Source organism: Centropristis striata, chromosome 21 (assembly GCF_030273125.1).
Source record: "Centropristis striata isolate RG_2023a ecotype Rhode Island chromosome 21, C.striata_1.0, whole genome shotgun sequence".
Taxonomy (NCBI): domain Eukaryota; kingdom Metazoa; phylum Chordata; class Actinopteri; order Perciformes; family Serranidae; genus Centropristis; species Centropristis striata.
In genome coordinates this window covers 27,064,582-27,083,293 of record NC_081537.1, presented here as the reverse complement: position 1 = coordinate 27,083,293, position 18,712 = coordinate 27,064,582, and the positions used below count along the sequence as shown (strand labels likewise).

Here is an 18,712-nt window from a genome sequence, read left to right as displayed (position 1 = left end):
AAACAGTGCATTGACAGTGGCGACCCAATGCTGCTAGTTGGTGTACCTTACACTTTTTCAACACCTTTCTGCCCAATCAAAATGTCCATAACTATTAGCAAGCCCAGCTGCATGCAAAAAATGTTGACATTGTGCAATCCTGCATGCCGATATGAAAGATTTATAGCATCTGTTTGAAATGCATTCAGCTCGGATGATCAAGTTCCTGAATTCCTGAAGTCTTCCACTTCCTCTTGTGGGTGGCTAAAGTTGTCCGATTAACAACCTCTTTTTGTTGTTGTTTTTTCTCTCTACTTCTTCTATGAGGGGTCAAACAAATATCAGACGAATTAAACATGAGAGACTCAACTTTGGCTGCCGTCGCTAACTGTGCACAACGTCAGCAGCTGATCATAAAGAAAGCAGCATGGCTAATTATGCACAGCGTCTTTGCTGATCATAAACATAGTGATCGTCAATTAACCGGTGGTGTCCATTGCTTGTTGTAAACAAACAGAGATCGCTAAGTGAACACTTCCTGTAGCAGCAACACATACACACTGTACTGCTACAGAGCTAACTGTTAGCCTATAAGCAATTTGCAGACTGGACGCTAAGGGGTTAACATCCCCTCCGGCTCTGCAGCTGGGAGAGAACGCTACAGGAGGACTGTGCCCCTTCACCGCCGACCCCCGCTGCTTGTTAAGAAGAGTAAGAAGGAATCTCCAATAACACCAGAAAAGCTGGTCACTGGATTTGTCTCCAGTTGCTTTTTTGAAAAATAGTCGCTAAGGGAGTCTGAAAAGTTGCTAAATATAGAAACAAAGTTGCTGAGTTGGCAACACTGCTTTGCCGGCTTTTACAAATGGCTTGTGCTGTTGTCAGGTAGAGTACTACGTCACATCCCGCTTAGTACATCACATCCCGCTTAGCGATCTATCCAATCAGTAACCAGGCTTTTTTTCAGGGGATAAAAAAGGCCCTGCTCTTCGACAGGGACGAAAAAAGTCCCGACAAAAGTACGCTCCGGACAGCTGGTATTCAAATTAAGGGCGTTTCATCGAATGAGACCCGCCTCATTTGCGGTAGTGGAAACAGCCCTACTGTTTGGAACCAGAAGATGGAACCTTGCTGTCTTACACCACCATGAACTCCAACTGCACCTTTTAAGCCAAACAACTACCAAGAAGAGCGTGCTGCCAATCCAAGTGACGAAATTGTAGATCTAATGCAACACATAGGTAGAGGTACTTAGCTAAAGGTTTGCTAGCTTTAGCTTATGAAGACTGAGTATACATAGTTTTGTTGCTTAATTGTTATCTTGAAGTTCTAGTGCAAGTAGTTTTTGTTTGAATTCACAACATTAACCACACGTTTAAGGCTGTGACCCAGTGCGTCATGAGTAGGGAATGACAAGAGGTGGCAGTGGTTCAGAAATGTCGATATTCAACACATCTGTGGTTTGCAGAAAGGCACAATACCAACATGTATGCTGGTAACTGGGTTGCTAATAGTCTTTTGGTTTGTACCCAACAGCAATTCTTCGCTGTCCTGACACAACAGCAAATACATCACATTAAAGAAGTAGTAATATCACCGTATGGGATGTTTAAGTACAGTGCACACAGCAGCGTACACATGGCAACTTTAGTAGTTGTACCAGGCCTTAATGAGCACTGGTTGGTGTTCCTGTGCTCATTAAGGCCTGGTGAGACCAGCATAATAACTGTGAAATTTCACAGCCAAATAAATGAAATCTAATGAAATCACATCTCAATTAACTTTGGTGAACTTTGATCACCCAAGAATCCCATCCTCCCATCCCATCCCATACCCATCCTCTGTTGTAGTTCTTAGACTGGAGACGATGTACATCTGTTAAATAAAGACAATTTTGCTAATATACCATCGTCCCACTACCAACCAAGCTAAAGAGCTTGTTCAGAACTCGCTCTCCTCCAGAATTTCCTCCATAGTCTCTCCGAGAGTGATCTCTCCATCACTGCTGGACAGGCTCTTCCTGGTGAGAAAGTCAAGCCCTGTTGTGCCACCGCCCTTCGACCCCTGACCTTTAACCTCTCCCAGTCCAAGTCCCCCACCTCCTCCATGTACAGCCACCTGAAGCAGGTGCGGATGTGTTGTGGAGGTGCCCTCCTCGTCGTAGGAGTCACTCTGCCGAGAGCGATGTGGATGGCGTCCTCGAGTGCACTTCCAGAGGTGCTTGAGGGGGACACTCTGAAAACAGCTCCTGACCTGGAAGTGGTTGGTGAACAAGAAAAGCTGCCAGCGCTTCTTCAGTTCAGCTTGGACCTAAATTCCAGCATAAAGAAAAAAAAAAGTCACCAGTTATACCACTACATGACAAACACAAATAAAAACAAAATGCAATAATTGACCAATTCTTTTCAATCTAAACACAAGTGAATACATTACAAAGACAAGATATTTAATGTTCAAACTGATTAAATTTTTATAAATGTACACCCTATGTTCTGCGTTCTTTTTGTTGCATGTTATACACAATCCCCTCACCCCCTTTTTTCAGTCTATTTTCAGTTCTACTATAGAAAGGGCAAAAAGCCAAGAAATTATCTAAAAACAAAACAAAAGCAGGCCCACTATAAATAGCCTATAAATAGCATAATCATTTACTTATTAGAGAGCAAACGATATGACGTATTTCTGTCAGCCAACCCGGAAGTAGCATCGCTATGGTGACTATTGAGAATTGGCCTATGGGATTTTTGCATTGGATTTTGGATCATTGCAGAAAATAAGCTCTGTGGAAAACACACGTTTCTGATGCTTACATTGAAGCTAACCAGCGGTTTTGACAAGCTAGCAAAACTGTAGCCTAATAAATTGTTTATTAACTTAATTTAAAATTTAAAAAGAGTTTACAAGAGCACTGAAAAATACGACTAGAGGCTGTGAGGTGAACCAATGAGTTGTCACCCATGTCCGGCGTGATGATGTTTAATGTCCCTGACAACCACTGTAGTCTCATTTAGCCACTTGTTAGCAACCGCCTTTTTAAGGACACATAAAAACTCCAAAATTAACAAGTGGGTGTTTTTTTTAATGTATTTTATGTCGTACAATAAAACATCTCTAAGCTTGTGTTGACCACAGACCTTATTTCAGACATCCAACCAAAAACCCATTCAAAATCCTCCATTGATCCCCATGGCACTAAAATGCTTAAGAACTTATTCCTGTGGTGCCCTATTAGATGGTGGTTGTTCTGAATTCACAAGTGTTAGTGTAGTAAAGACCATAGTACTTTGTCAAATAATGAAACTAATTCCTAAAAATACATTATAAATGATGAAAATGTTATTGTAATACTATAATATTATACAACTGCATAATAATGAAAATCCAATGACTAATTATTTTTGAACAAATGTGTGCTCTTTAGTGTGCGTAGATGCTGTTTTTACCTAAGGACAAATCCCAAATACGAAAATATTCGTGAATGTCAGAATGTTCATGAAAACTGCTTCAGTGGGTTTTAAAAGGACATTTCCTCTCCAGAATGGGTGGTAAACGAGGCCCAATGAGATAAAAGAGCCCATAAAGCTCTGAGGGGGAACCCATGTTGGATGATAATTCTCTGTGGATTTGTCATTATAAATGACAGCTTCACATCCCAGTCATTTGAACTATTGCTAATATAACAAATATTAACTGGTGCAGCTTTAAAGTTTAAAAATCAAAGAAATGTACCTCTCCATTAGCAAAACAGTACAGCACAGCAACCAAGAAGCCCTGAAAAAGGTCACAAATGAAGGTTAATGTGGATTTAGAACCAAATGACTTGCCATGCACTGAATGTGATCAACTTTACAGGTGTTACCTGAAACGAGCTGAGGGTGAGGTTGATGAAGTTTCTGGCATAGCGACTTCTGCCCTCTACACACTCATCTATCAGCACAGTGAAGACCACTTCATGGATTCCCAGCAGAGGAATCAGTACCAGTGTGGCTCTGGCCAAGCTGAAGAGCATAAACAAAAATATTATAGACTGTTGGGATAGAGAAAAGGTCATAAAATATATACTGGCACAAAGGACAAACCAGAGGAGAAAGGACTGATTAGTAAGTATGTTTGAGCTTCCCTCCCTTGGTGACATTTATGGTATTTAGAGGCTAGAGCTTGAAGGCGTGACATTTAAATTTGTCCGGTTCATGGGAATGATTGACATTTAAATATTTAATCAGGAACCTACTCCACTGTTTAAAGACACCATTTAGGAAATAGCTCTCAAGGTCAAACATGTTTCCTGACAGTGAGCCAAGGCAGGGAAAATACCTGTATCTGTAGTCTGTAAATTTCACCTGATCTGCTTTCAGCTTGGACAGCAGCAGCATCAGAATCTTGATGAAGATGAAGAAAATGACCTGCAACACAACCAGACAGTGGTGGAATGTAACAAGTACAGTGACTGAAGTACTGGACTTAAGTGCAATTTTGAGTCACTTGTACTTTACTTGAGTATTTCCATTTGATGTAACTTTATACTTCGACTCCACTACTTTTTTAGGCAAATATTGTACTTTTTTATTCCACTACATGCCAGCTTTAGGTACTTTTCAGGTCAATTTTAACATAAAAACATGATACATTTAAAGGGATTAGACTTTTTTTTAAATTATGAAACCTAATAACAGTCAGACTGGTCTCCCCTCAAAAACGTCAATATAAGGCGTTTGTACATGAAGCAAAATACGATTCACAATTACGCTTTAGACTGTCTTCCGCCGCAGTCTTGCAAATGTGGTAGTAATGATTCACATGATTCACATTCAGGGCAGATGGGTCCAACATGGAGCACATTTCCTCCAAGAGAACTGGATACTTGTCCCATATGAAAATAGAAGTAAACGACTTTTTATGTAACTTATGTTTTTTTTATTGTAACTTACGTTTCTTACATGACCCTCGTAACTACTTCACTTCCGGCATTTATGTACATATATTTACTGTTAAAGCTATCTTTTATAAGGCCTAACCAGGAAGTTTTTTGCTCTAAACCTAGGTCAGTGGTTTTGTAGCCTAAATTTACAGAAACCGCAGCTTTTTTTTACAACCACGAGCCCTATGCGTTTTTGTAATGACGTGTGCTATTTTTAGAACGATCCACTGTACCGTGAGCCACAAAACGATCATTTTGACAAAAGCTCATAAGTGTCGTTATGGATGGTTTTAACAAACGGTCTATTCTGTTGTTTAGGTTGGAGAACTAGTTGTAACAGTATATTAAGTAGTCAAAATGAGCCCTATCTTTAAAGTGAAAACACTGCTTACATAAATGCATCAATAATAATAATAATCCAATAATATATTTAGAATATATACAAGATGGAAGAAGATATGAATGGGTCCTTTCTGTATAATGTGTACTTTTACTTTTAATACATTTTGATGCTGGTAGTTTGGGACTTTTACTTAAGTAAGTTTTGAATGCATGACTTTCCTTGTAAATGAGACATTTTGCAGTGTGTAATTTTTCCACCACTGCATCCAGAGGAGACTTAACAAAAATGCATCTGAAAAAACTGGTGACTGAATGACTGACAAGACTAAATATCCATGAAAATGTGCATCTGAGAATGTTTTGTCAATGCTAATTTGTACATCAAGAAATCAGTAATCCGTCATGCTTGTGATTACCCGACTACTCAGCAGCTTCTATATCACATGATCTCACAAGACAGGAAGCATTAAATGCAGTATGAAATCAGATTTGCATTTACTCGAAGGCTGGCACCAGAGGAACAAGACTCACAGGAGCAGACGGCATAGAGTGAACTTTAGGTTGTTCTGTGGTTCTTAAAGGCTTTCAAGGATAACGTTAACTTTACTTACCAGCACTGATAATGTAATCGGGCCTCTTATTATCCACCAGAACCATCTGTTCACAATTGACCAGCATCTGAGGAATGAAAGAAGTTTAAAAAGTCAAGCAGTGGAGAACATTTTAATTAATTCAAATTTAGTTATTCTATTGTGAAGGATGACATAAAAAACTCACTCTGTGTTTTCATATAAAATCTTGACCACTGTCCACGGTGTTACAAACAAAATTGGTGTTCCTGAAAAAGAACAAAATCATGAGATGTCAGGAGCAGGGTTAGGGCCATGTGAGTATTATATGTGAGTTCTGATTGAAAGTAATAATTTAAAGTCTAAAGAGAAGAATACTGACTTTAATGTTATGACGTCAAGTCTAGCATTCAGAAGTTAAGAATTACATGATTGAAGTCACAATTCTGTGATTAACTTCAGAATTCTGGGAATAAAGTCATAATTCCAACTTCCATGAATTCTGAGGAAAAAATAAAGTTATATAGAGACTGTATCCCACATCGGACACCGTTGGGTGCTTTTATCCCAGATACAAGCACATCTGCAATACCGCACTTTCCGGTGTTTCACAGTCATTTCGAATAAGATCACCACCACCAGTGTTTATATTTAATTATATAATTGATTCGTACATATTCAACAATCTACATGTGAAATGTAATTGATGTACATGGAGATTTACATGTTTAATTACAATATGAAAGTTAATCTGATGAGAGTAGTAAGAACACTTGGGCGACACTCTAAAGTACACCTTTATTTTTAATGTACTGTATTTTATTGTGAAGGACAGAAGTGTGTTGATAATGGTGGTTGATAACGGTGATATTTATTTGGCTTACCCAGAAACATCCAATTTCATCCGAAAAATTCAGCAGCTCCCATTGTTTTACAGTGAGGAGATCCAAGTGTCCAATGTGGGATACAGTTAGCGCACGGCTAATTCACTTGCGTTAGACCTTAGGCTAACGTACACGGTTAAAACAATATACAGACTCAAAGATAAAAAGTTAGACTCTAGTTTTACGTCACTTAATTGATCAGAAAAATAATATGCTCATTTATATATATATTAGTAGTTAAGGTGAAATTTTGATAGAATGTTAGCCAAAAGCTTTCCGATGTGGGATTCAGTTACGCTAGTCAGTTTAGTCAGAATACTTATATTGAGTTTACAATCAGAATTCTGAGAATTAAGTCAGAAATACTTAGAATTATGAGGAAAGAGACCTCATTTAAAGTCAGAATTCTTATTTTGGAGAATAGTAACAAATAAATTCAGGATTCTAACTTTGATTTCAGATTTTTTTCATCTTCTCACAATTCAAAAATTAAAGTCATAATTCAGAATTTTATCTCAGGACTCAAGGACTAAAGCCGGAATTCTGAGAATAAAGTCAGAATTAATTAATGTCAAAATTAGATAATTGAAGTCAGAATTATGACTTGTGACCCTTCTTCTGTAAAGATTTACCATCAATAGATCATTCTATCTAATATGCATGCACACACACACACACACACACACACACACACTGTACAGAATAATGTATTCTTGGTTTACCCCAGCCTAGCAGCATGTATTTCTTCAGCAGACGTCTCTTAGTCAGCACAGCGGTGAAGAGCAGCGTGTGGAGGAAAATGGCCTCAACCAAGAGCCAGAAGTAGTTACAGGCCACAAAGTATTCCATGCACACTTTGGAGAATTTACACATCAATGCAATCTGTTGAAGAATATGTTAAAGTAGTGTTGGAAAGAGTTTCCTTTACTGTATAGGCCTACTACTACTTAAGTGCCTGCTAATACGGGAATAATAAGGCAGTATTTTAATACCACGGAGCTTGAGTAGGAGTTCCATCCAGGGTCGTCTTTGGGTAGCTTGGAATACATGACGTATAATATGATTTCCTTCGAGATGACAGCCATGGCTCTCAGGATGAATGATACAAACAGATTCATGTGAATGTAGTTCCTGGTACAGTGGAGCTTCCTGGTAAGTAGATACAAGAGCAATTGGAGGAAGACATTGATCCATACCTTCTGTGCAACTGTAAAAGCATTATGTCATGACATAATGAAAAATGATCAAGTACATGCAACTACATGGAAACCCTTCCTGGTATTTATAATGTCATTTGTAATGACTGCTCATCATCATATTCTTGTAAATATCTACTTATGCCTTCCCTTTTATTGGGTTATCTGCAGTACTGTGAGACTGAGATCATCAGTATAGTGAAGGCTAGTTAATCTGTCCTGTACCTGATGCTCTATCAGAATGACTCATAGAAGCTGCATCATGACATGGAGGACAAATAGCTGTGTAGCATGAGAAATAGTTGCTTTAGTACTGCTTTCAGAATAGTACAGCTCCAATCTGAATATAATTAATGGCCAGTTTATTAGGTACACCTGTGCAACTGCTTGTTAACGCAAATATCTAATCAGCCAATCACAGGGCAGCAACTCAATGCATTTAGGCCTTTAGCGAGCATCAGAATGGGTAAGGAAGGTGATTTATGTGTCTTTGAACCAGTCTGAGCAGTGAAGCAAACACAGAAGTGCCTTAAGCTTGCATTCTTTCCAAATTTCAAGTCGCCAATGGCGGTTGCAAAAGAACTCCGGTCCTATCTATCTCAATACAAAATGAGACTACTTCTCACTTGATTTATTACCTCAGAAAAAATATTTGTGGCATCATTATGGTCTTAATCGCTAGTTTCAAGTCTCCTTCAATACAATATGATGTTAACTGTGTAAATAATGGTTCCATTTAGAGGAAAATGGATGATAAAGCAGGTTATTATTTTGGCCGTGGCTACCTTGTTGTTGACAAGGTGAGATGCCATCAGGAGAGAAGCAGAACAAAACAATGTGTATCCACAGCACTGTGTGCATCTAAATAGCTGTGAACCTGTTTGCCGTGTTTTTGTCAGAACTTTTAAATTTTTTTAAAAATGTCTTGTTCAGTGGTTGTACTAAAAGACACTCCAAGGAGTCGGCTGTTGAATGTTTCTGGTAAGTAACGTACATTTTGTTTTAGCGTTAAGAGTTTACTTTTAGATACACCCGTCCTCGCTCTTCCCCTCTCCAAATATCTCTCCTGGTTTCAAAAAACAAAGATGGCGACGGACTTAAAGCAAGATGGTGACAACCGCAACAGCAAACTCAATGCTTCAAACACAAACTAATGGGCGACGTCACAGTGACTATGTCCATTATTTATAAACTGTCTATGCTTTAAATGTGGGATGGTTGCCTGGTGACAGGTTGGCAGGTCTGAATATTTCACAATCTGCTGATCTATATTACTTTATTAGGTAATAAAGCTAGCTAATAAAAATGGCCAGTGAGTGTATACTGTAATGAAACTCTCTTTAAAACATATATTAAAAACAAAAGAAGGCATGTGTACTGATATAGGTACTTTGTATTATTGAACACATGACTTTAGACTAAACAACAAACTTCACCACATTTTATAGACTAAAATGTAGTACTTTCAAACTGTTAAAGGAACCCTGTGGAGTTTCTATGCACAAATAGCACTATGAAGCATATGAAGAACTGTTTGGTAAGTGTCTCATGTGCTTTCCTTACTGACGAGCAGGTGGCTCCAGAATATAAATGTGTGGGTAAATGTTGTTTTGCTTTGTAGTTGTCGCTAGGACTAGAAAAGCACTGTACAAATGCAGCCAATTTACCATTACATGGCAGCCAACTAGCCTTAACTAGCAGTTATTTGGTCACCAAATGGGGAATTACAAAATGTATATTACGACAACAAATATACTTGACCATCGCAAATCATGTGCAAATCAGATCCAACTTGTAATAAAAGGGAATTATCCTTTATCCACCACAAAATGTACCATTTTTAATAGTATGACCATCAGAAACCCCTCTACCCCCCGACACTGACCTCAGCACGCCCATCAGGAGAGTAGCCAGTGTGAGAGAGGACAGGGACAGGGAATAGCCAATGACAGAGATGAGCCTGAGGGCTGTCTGGCGAAGCATTTCGTCCTCCTGGACACACACACACACACACACACAATGAAAACTGATGGTGAGAATAACAACGCCTCCTCAGATGTTCCCAATAAAGAGATATTTGGGGTGCAGAAACTAAACCCTCCTTACCTTATCTTTAAAGTATTGGTCCTCCTTACATTCTGAATCATCCCTCCACGGCTCGGAGGAATTCTCCTTGCGTCGCCATCTCCCATTCTCTAAGCACTCTCTGTGTGCCCTCCTGGAGCTGTCTGCAGGTAATTTTAAGACACATTAGAAATATGCAGTTTCTATTGTCGACACAGTGACAGGAGAGAAATGATGTTAACCTGTTTTGGGAATTTGTTGTTGTTTTTATGCTATTGTACAGCTAAATCCCAAAATATCTATCCCTCTCTTTTTTCACTTGATAGAGAATGCAAAGGCAGGCAGGTTTAAAAAATAACAGCTAACAGCAATGATGACGAACTGACAAAGGAACAAAAAGTGAAACCAAACTGGAAGTGCCTTAAACCTGCATTCTTCCTAATGGCCAGCAGGGGGCGCCTCACTTGTTGCAAAAATAAGTCAGATTGTATGAAAGCCAATAGGAAAATGAGCCTACTTCTCACTTGGGTTTATTACCTCAGTAAACATTCCTGTGAGTTTATAGTCTCAATCACTAGTTTAAAGTCTTCTTTAATACAGCATGATGTTCATTTTGAAAATCATAGATTAAGATTACAATTCCTTTATTTGTCCCACAGCGGGGAAATTTCAAGTGTTACAGCAGGAAAGTGGATAGCAGAAAACAATAAATAGTGAACAGCTGTATAAACTTAGGACGGCGTATTAGGGCCATGTAGGAGAAATACATTTTAAAAATATGGATCCAGGGGAGGGGGGTAATATTTTGAAAAAAAACTTTTTAAAATTTGCGAGATTAAAGTGGTAAATCTATAAGAAATTAACTTGCAGATTTACGAGATTAATACTGGCAAATTTGCCAGAAAACAGTTGCAGATTTATAAGGGAAAAAGTGGCAAATCTACAATAAAAAAAAAAGTAGCAAATTTATGAGAAAAAAAAGTAGGAAAAATAGTGTTTGGTCTTTGTCAAGGAACCCCGGAACCCCAAGTTTTTTCTCGAAATATTACCCCCCTCCCCCGGATCCGTATTTTTATTTTTTTCATTCTTGACCCTAATACGCCGTCGTATAAACTAGATATATAAACAAATAAACAAGTAAAAATATAATAAAGTATTACCAATACAACAATTAATAGAGGAAAATAAATGATAAAGCAGGGTGTATCCTTTAGGGCAGGGCTACTTGTGATTGACAGGTGACTACCACAGTGCACTGTGGTTGTGTGTTTTTGTCTTAACGGGAACATTTTGATTGCGCTAAAACTAACCAACTGACCGGCCTTCTGTAGAACCAGTTTTACACTTGGCAATGCCTTTGGCTAAAAGGAATCAGAGACGGCAGATTGATTTATAGATTAAGTTCTCAATAGTAGCAGTTGACGTGACCAATGGAAGAGTACAGCATGACAATAAGGTAGAACAGTGCAATTCAACCATTAAACTGCACTGTTAAACACTTGATCCTGTGACAAGCTCATACATCAGCATGTCTTGTGATTCACTCAAGGAATTATTCGCTTCACAAGAATGAACAGTCTAAATAGTTCAAGGAATCATTCATGTAATTTAATCAAAACTTCAATGATTTAATTTGTAACATCATACATTAGTTGAAGTGAAGTGGAAAAAGATAACATTACCCCCGCTGATCCATGGTAAATAAGAAGGACAGGGGACAGACACATTTCCAGGAGATGAATAGGGCCAACACAGAAACGTGTCAAACGTTCCTTTACAGTAGATTCCTGGAAAAAACAACATCATTTTAAACCTCTGAAGTCCAGGAGATTTTGGTTCAAATTTGTCAACTTCCTATGCATTCGTTTCTGTCTCTGTTAACATCTTTCAGTCTGTCCTTACATCACATAAATGGCTCCTTTTTCTCCACACAAACTTGGCTATCAGTCAGATTTTTCATTTTATTTTAATTAACAAAGTATAAAGCTGCCAGGAACCCAAAATACAAACATAAGACACAGGTGTCTATGGAAATGTACCTTTTTTTTAATTTTTTGATTTTAATTTAATTTTTTTTACCATTTATACATACAAAAACAGCAAAAAAAAAAAATAAATAATAAAACTACAAAACAGTCTATTTGCATGTAAATTAAAAATAGTAATTGTTTTCATTGTAGAAAGAAAATTCACATTTTAAAAATGGTCTAGAAACATAAATGTCACACTGTGAAAGCTCCTATGATTGCACTTTCAACTGGCTTTCTCAGCTTGTCTACATATCATACATAAATAAAGTTATTACTGTAAATAAAACGTGTATTTTCAATAATTAGATGGACTCCAGAGGGTTAAATTTGACAAAGGTAAAAACAATCAAGATAATTAACACCATCATCAACACTCGACAGGAGGCTCACCAGTTACTGAGAGTGAACTTGTTGACAGAGTTCTGTTGCAGCTCTCCCAGTAATCAGTCCGTTTAGCGATCAGACTTTCAAGCACTGAGCCTGTTACCTGCAGGTGGAATTATAAAGAGAGTGAAGAGTTATATTTAAGAAGCATTAAAGTGTACATAAAAGATTTGTATAATTTTCATCCGACAAACCGATTGGCCTCATGATTAAATTTATTCCTATTTTTCTTTTCTTATTTTGTGTCTTCACACAAAGCAATAAGAGGAAAATAAGAAAAGCCCACATGGGATTAATTAAATGTGCACAGAGTACTCTCAGAAGAGAGTAAATCACATTTGATTTGTAATTAGCATCAGGATATGCCCTAATAAACCCATAAAAAGGCAGCAGGCCTAAGTACTCTGTGCAAACCACAATCAAACAACATTTGACGTCAGGTGTTAAACTTAGACTAAAGAAATAAAAGGAAAAGGAACGGAAATGCCACATAACGTACCAAAATGTAAAAAAAACTAAGAAGACTCTTGAGTGTATGTATAAAAAGACACTTTTTTAATTATAATACCTTCCTGTGTGTTTTTCTGTGTTTCTATATGCATGATGCCTTTTTATCTTGTTAGTTTATATGTTTTTGTCATGTATGACCTTTGCCTATTTTTGTTTTGTTTCGCACATTAGTAGGAAAAACTAAAATTCCTTATGCACTTTGAGAAAAAAGCTGAAATGACGAGAATAAAGTAAAGTTTTTGAGTTTGGTAAAGTAGACTGTAAGCTACAACCTCATTTCCCTCAATACATCTAATATATGTCTTAATTTCACATTTTTAGTTCATTTATTTAAGAACTGACATTTATATTTTTTTATGCTTTAATCTTAGTAATGTTAACCGAGACCTGGGAAACAATATTTTGTTCTTCAATGCTGTGGTTTGAATGACAATAAAACTGTCTGAGTTTGAGTCTGCAATAAAAACACCAAAATAAGAGTTGTACTAACCTACTACTAATATCAGCTCAATTATGTGTCAGGGTTCTTTGGAACTACTACATCCTTAAATATTGTGGTTATTGCTCATTTTATGACATTGATGAAAATCAGATTGTGGCTTTCAGTCTATATAATTGTTCGGATAGACGCTGTTTCTCTAAAGCAATGTTGTTCTGATGGCCTACTGACACGGGAACAACCAATCTTTGAATATCTTTCCAACTTTACTGAACACAGAAAGTTTACATTATTATTAACATTTTGACTTTTTTCTCGAAATCGTATTTCAACTTTATTCTCCACATTTCAACTTTTTTTTCTCAAACTGCATAATGAAAAAAAACATTTTTTTTTCTCCTACCTGGCTCTAATCCTCTTTAGTAGCCTGTCTTATGAAATGTGCTATATAAAAAAAAAACTTGACTTGACTTTTAACCCAAATATGATGCATGCTGGGAAGTCTAATATGTAATTGCCATTTTAAGTTCAGTTAAGACATAATTTTAAGTGACGAGACTGTAGTTATGATGATAACTTCTTGATGATGCTGACAAAAACACAATGCGGGGCTGAAGAGTGACTTATCTATATGAAATTGTTTTTTTAGTATACGATGAGTTGATTTAATCAAATGAATTATATGTTTCTCAAGTTTTATTCACTGTATTTGCAGCCTCTGAATGTCTGTGGTGAGCTCTGGATGCTGCAGTATTTGTGTGTACCCACTTGGTGGGAGTATTTAATAAGAACCACTCTCACTTACAGAGGGCACATTTTCACCTGGGTGTAATCTGTAATTGACACAGGCAATTCATCAGCCTGGCTTTCTGCATTAGTGTCATGCCTGCAGCAATGCAAACACACCTCTCTATTTATTCTTGATGCCAGTGTGTGGGTGTGTCCCTGACTAAAGGTTATTGTATTTGACAGCCATTATATTAATGAATGCTCATGAAACTTCCTTAATTTGCCGTCATTAGTGAAACAACTCAGCATATTCTTTATTTGAGAAGCAAACTTCAGACTGCAGCTGTCATCTCTGTCATTTATAATTCAGAGTCAGGATGGAGGACAGTGGCTTTCCTATCTCGGCCGAACACTCCCGATCTTCACGCCCCAGTGAGGAAACAGCTGAACTCTGCAACCTCTGCGTGTCCGTTTGGCTGCCTGGTGGCTCATCCGCCACCTGTGTCACAAAGATTTCTCATGTGAGCGAGCTGACAGAGGACGCTTCGATTCTCAGAGGCTCGTCTTGTCAAGACCCTGTCCAGAGCGCCACCACGGCTGAAGGGAAGACAAGTGCTGCTGTCTCCCTGTCCTCTCTGTCGTCTCCCATGAGACTAAACCTGCAGACTCCTAACTCGATTGATAATTCACTGCTTTATAATGTTGAAAAGGAAAGCCAAGCACCCTATAAACCCTGTAAAAGATAAACAATAGCTACTCAATAAAATTGAGGCAACAGATTGCACGCAATCTAACTACGTTACAAGTTGAGTTAATAACAACTTAACACGAAGTGTTAAGTGTCAATTGAAAACGGACTAATTCTTTTGTGTTGGATTCATTCAAAATGCTCTTGATTTAGAATTACATACACATAAAGATTATATTTGATGTGATCAAAATAAGTAGATTCTATCTCAAACATTTTTATATTTAAGTTACTTAAACAACTGCCTCAAAATCAAGGACGCATTTATATTTAATACATTTTATCAAATATATTAAGTAAAATGAAATGACTACAGAATAATTTATTACAGTGTATTTCTGTGTATCTTTGCAATTTTATTTCATTACTTGAGAAAAACACGCCCCTCGCTTGTTTTGATTTCCAAAACAAGTTGTATTTCAAGCATATCACTAAACTGCCACTTTCAGGCAATGATTTCATAAGCAGATAGTGCAGAACATAAATATGAGCAGTGGGACCTCCTGTAGCCAAACTCCTATTAAAAAAAAGACTAATTTTAGATTAAAAAAAAGAATGTTAATGTTTTATTGCATCATACGGATGAGGCAGAGAATGTTTCATAGCGCCATTTTCTGTTTTTAAAAAATTATATTAAAATGAAGTGTTAAAGATTAAGGGACTTTTGACTATGTGACATAAGTCAGACAGCAGCAGGTTTGACTGTAACTCCATGTGAAGTTCAAAGATAAATAATACTTATTTGACACTTATATGACATATATGCTCCTATATCAAGACTGATGTTGCCATATATGTTAACTATAAAGCAGTATATGATATATTTTATTATCATCATATATATTAAGTACATCCGCTGGATATATGAAGATATAGATTTCTATTTGAGTCATTTTCAGATGGTATTTGTACAATACCAAAAAGTACAAAAAAATCTGTATTCACTGCTTTTAAACATTTGTCTTATTAATCTTACAAACAGACATCTCAACATACATTTTAATTATATAGATATATAATATTAACATATATTGGCAGGCTTTGTTGTGCAAGTATTTATATTTATGCATATAAACATATATATACTGAATGTGTATGTATATATATATATATATACATTATAAAACATATATATGTACGTACATTAAAAATATCAATATGATTCATTATATATGATAGAATATGTTGCAACCATATATTAAAATATCAATCTATATTTTATTTTATATATGCAAATTTATGAGAACAACATATATGCATAGTATTATATAGTATAGTATAGTATAGTATAGTATAGTATAGTATAGTATTATAGTATGACTTACGTATGCTTAAAAAAAATTTCAACCTACATGTCTATCTTTTGTGTTAACATATACAATATCAACATATATTTACAGGCTTTGGGGTGGATATATGTACATACAATTTTATGTCTACAATATACAGATATATTATATGTACATATATTTTAATGTGTAAGTTATGAATATCGAGCTGGTTGTATATGCTGCGACCATATATGTTAACAATATATATTTAATTTAAATATTAATGTATATATAAACAAAATATATACAAAGTTATGAATGCTTATTGCTTAATGCTTATATAACATGTTTTTGTTATTCATTTTAAACAAAAATATTTTAATCTTACTATATTAACATGTATAATAGCAACATATACTGACAGGCTTTGAGTGGATATATATGTACATAACATAACTCCAATATAAGCATATATTATATACGTACATCTATAGAGAAAAAAGTAAATAAATATTTTTTTTTAAATCAATTTAAAATCAATGAAAAATATATATATTTGACATGTATGTCACATATACTTCACAATATCCTAAGAATGTATGTGTAATTACACATTTCTATTGAGGCATGTGTTTTTTTAGTGTGCAGCATATATCTCAATGAATGTACCACACATTCATAAATATACATATTTGTATGGGCAAGACATGAAATTCTTCCAATTTCTAATAGGTTTCATGTAAAGTTAGTAGATATATGTGCAGTTTTAGTAACTTAATGTCATGTGTGCATGGAGGTGTAGGTTAGGCTTTATTTACCTGGTGGTTGAAGACAACAAAGAAGAGTAGCAGCAGGAATGTGTGTCCTGCTGTGGTCCGGCTCCTCTTGTGCCAGGTCGGCAGCAGGGTCGGCATGGTGCTGTGTGTTTACATTGAAGGCAGCAGGTTTCTGGTTCCTTGGGTGGTTTGCCACCTCATACCTCACCTCTGCACTCACGGGGCCTCTCACTCATCCTCGCTTTATCTCCCTTAGTCCAGTCAGCACAGCTCTCCTTGCCTCGCCACACTCCAGAATATTCAGAATTTGGAGGATGAATATGTTCCCAGTTCTCCAGTCTGTGATGCTTGCCGTAATCCACAACTTCCCTTTAATTCCTCAAAACCTTCTTGATGTTTGATCCAACAATTTCTGAAGAATCAAAGCTATGTTATGGTTCTTTCAATAAACTGACTCGGCAGAAAAGTCACCTCCTAATGATAAACTTCATTTGATTGGTGAAAAAGTCCTCGGCTGCACTTCCAGTCCTCCTGTCCATGAAGACCTCTGAGGCTGTGATGAGGTGGATCTGTCTGTACTCCCTATAGATACAACACAACTGAGAGCGCCTGTGGATCCTCAGAGAGAGATCGCCTCTCCCGCCCCGTCCTCCCCCAACCAATCAAGATAAGGCCCCGGGGAGAGCCGGCTACATAACTGGACTAACTTCGTTGTCCAGGAAAACTGATCACACAGGAGCGAATGGGCACACCGGTTAGGTCTAATGTACCGACGGCCATTAGGAGCATACATACACACCTAAATACATGCACATACATTAAAAAGCTTCAAACATGCACACAGACACACACACACGCACACAAATGCCACCTGTGCTGTAGACATAGAGGGCAGACACTGACCCCTCCCTTCTGTTTAGCTATCTCACACAGTAACTGAGCATCACGCAGCTTTTCTGACACTAATGGGGACCTAGTGTAAACTATCAGCACTAAAGCCAAACACTCCCAGCAGATGGAGGAGACGGGAGCCAAAGTTGCCTGTACAAGCCTTGTGCCCTGCACGGTGCCCGCCTCTCTGCATATTTCAGACAAAACTATTTCATTTAAAAGGTTGCTCACAGGGAATGGAAGTGTGGGAATTATAACACTATTATTACATGATTGTTTCATTCATTTGTTTCAACAGAGAGATTGTGTAACTATTTTACCTTGAATAAACGCTTCAAAATAAATTTAAAAAGTAGGTTGAATGGAGCCTTTGTCAGCCCAAACGACCATTCTTGCACATGTAACAATGTTCCAAATAAAAAAAACAACGACTGCCAACTGACTCTGTGATTTATGGAGTTTCCTGATTGTTACCGCCATTGACTTCCTCCAGCCTCTTTCTGGAGGATAGGTGATTTTTTCCTCTCTCTGTGTTTCAGGTCCTGCCACGCCCTCTCTGCATAATTGGTTCACCTACACCTGAGTGTGATCTGCTGGTAGATCTGGATCTGGAAGTGTGCAAATGCTAAAAATGTTAAAGCAGGGTTTTTTTTTTAACCTAACGAGTACTTCTGCTGTTGCCAGGGAGTATTTGGGAAGATTGTGAAGCGACTCAACTACTTGGTAAAATTATCATCATGATTTGATTATCAAATAATGTGTATGCATAAGGATTTGGTTTAACTGGTAAGGTATGAAATGGTAGAAATAAATAATGAAAAATAATGACATAACAAATGTTGGATATGAATAAATTAAAAATAATAAGTAAAAAGTAATGAATAAACAAAAAGTAATGAACAGAACTATAGATGCTAATGAATAAACAGTTGAATTAGTTCGCAAAAAGTATTAACAAAACTAAACACTTCAAATAATTAGC

At 36.9% G+C, this 18,712-nt stretch overlaps 1 protein-coding gene across 1 annotated transcript; it reads right to left on the bottom strand.

Moving 5' to 3' along the window:
* Nucleotides 1-1,812: 1,812 nt before the first annotated feature.
* LOC131959695 (glucagon-like peptide 2 receptor) lies at nt 1,813-17,268 on the bottom strand. Its single transcript, XM_059324910.1, has 13 exons — nt 16,882-17,268; nt 12,373-12,469; nt 11,635-11,739; nt 9,995-10,116; nt 9,774-9,880; nt 7,685-7,841; nt 7,415-7,574; nt 6,017-6,077; nt 5,851-5,917; nt 4,294-4,382; nt 3,839-3,977; nt 3,709-3,750; nt 1,813-2,289 (listed from the first exon to the last, which is right to left on the bottom strand). The coding sequence occupies exons 1-13, from the start codon at nt 16,975-16,977 to the stop codon at nt 1,921-1,923; spliced, it is 1,611 nt and encodes a 536-aa protein (XP_059180893.1). The 5' UTR covers nt 16,978-17,268; the 3' UTR covers nt 1,813-1,920.
* Nucleotides 17,269-18,712: the final 1,444 nt, after the last annotated feature.

Excerpts from the sequence above, each read along its gene's own strand:
- LOC131959695 (XM_059324910.1), bottom strand. The coding sequence starts at position 16,977 with ATGCCGACCCTGCTGCCGACCTGGCACAAGAGGAGCCGGACCACAGCA. Across the intron at positions 11,740-12,372 it reads AAGTTCACTCTCAGTAACTG|GAATCTACTGTAAAGGAACG; the intron begins GTGAGCCTCCTG and ends TGTTTTTTCCAG. Across the intron at positions 3,978-4,293 it reads TTTACAGACTACAGATACAG|CTTGGCCAGAGCCACACTGG; the intron begins GTATTTTCCCTG and ends TATGCTCTTCAG.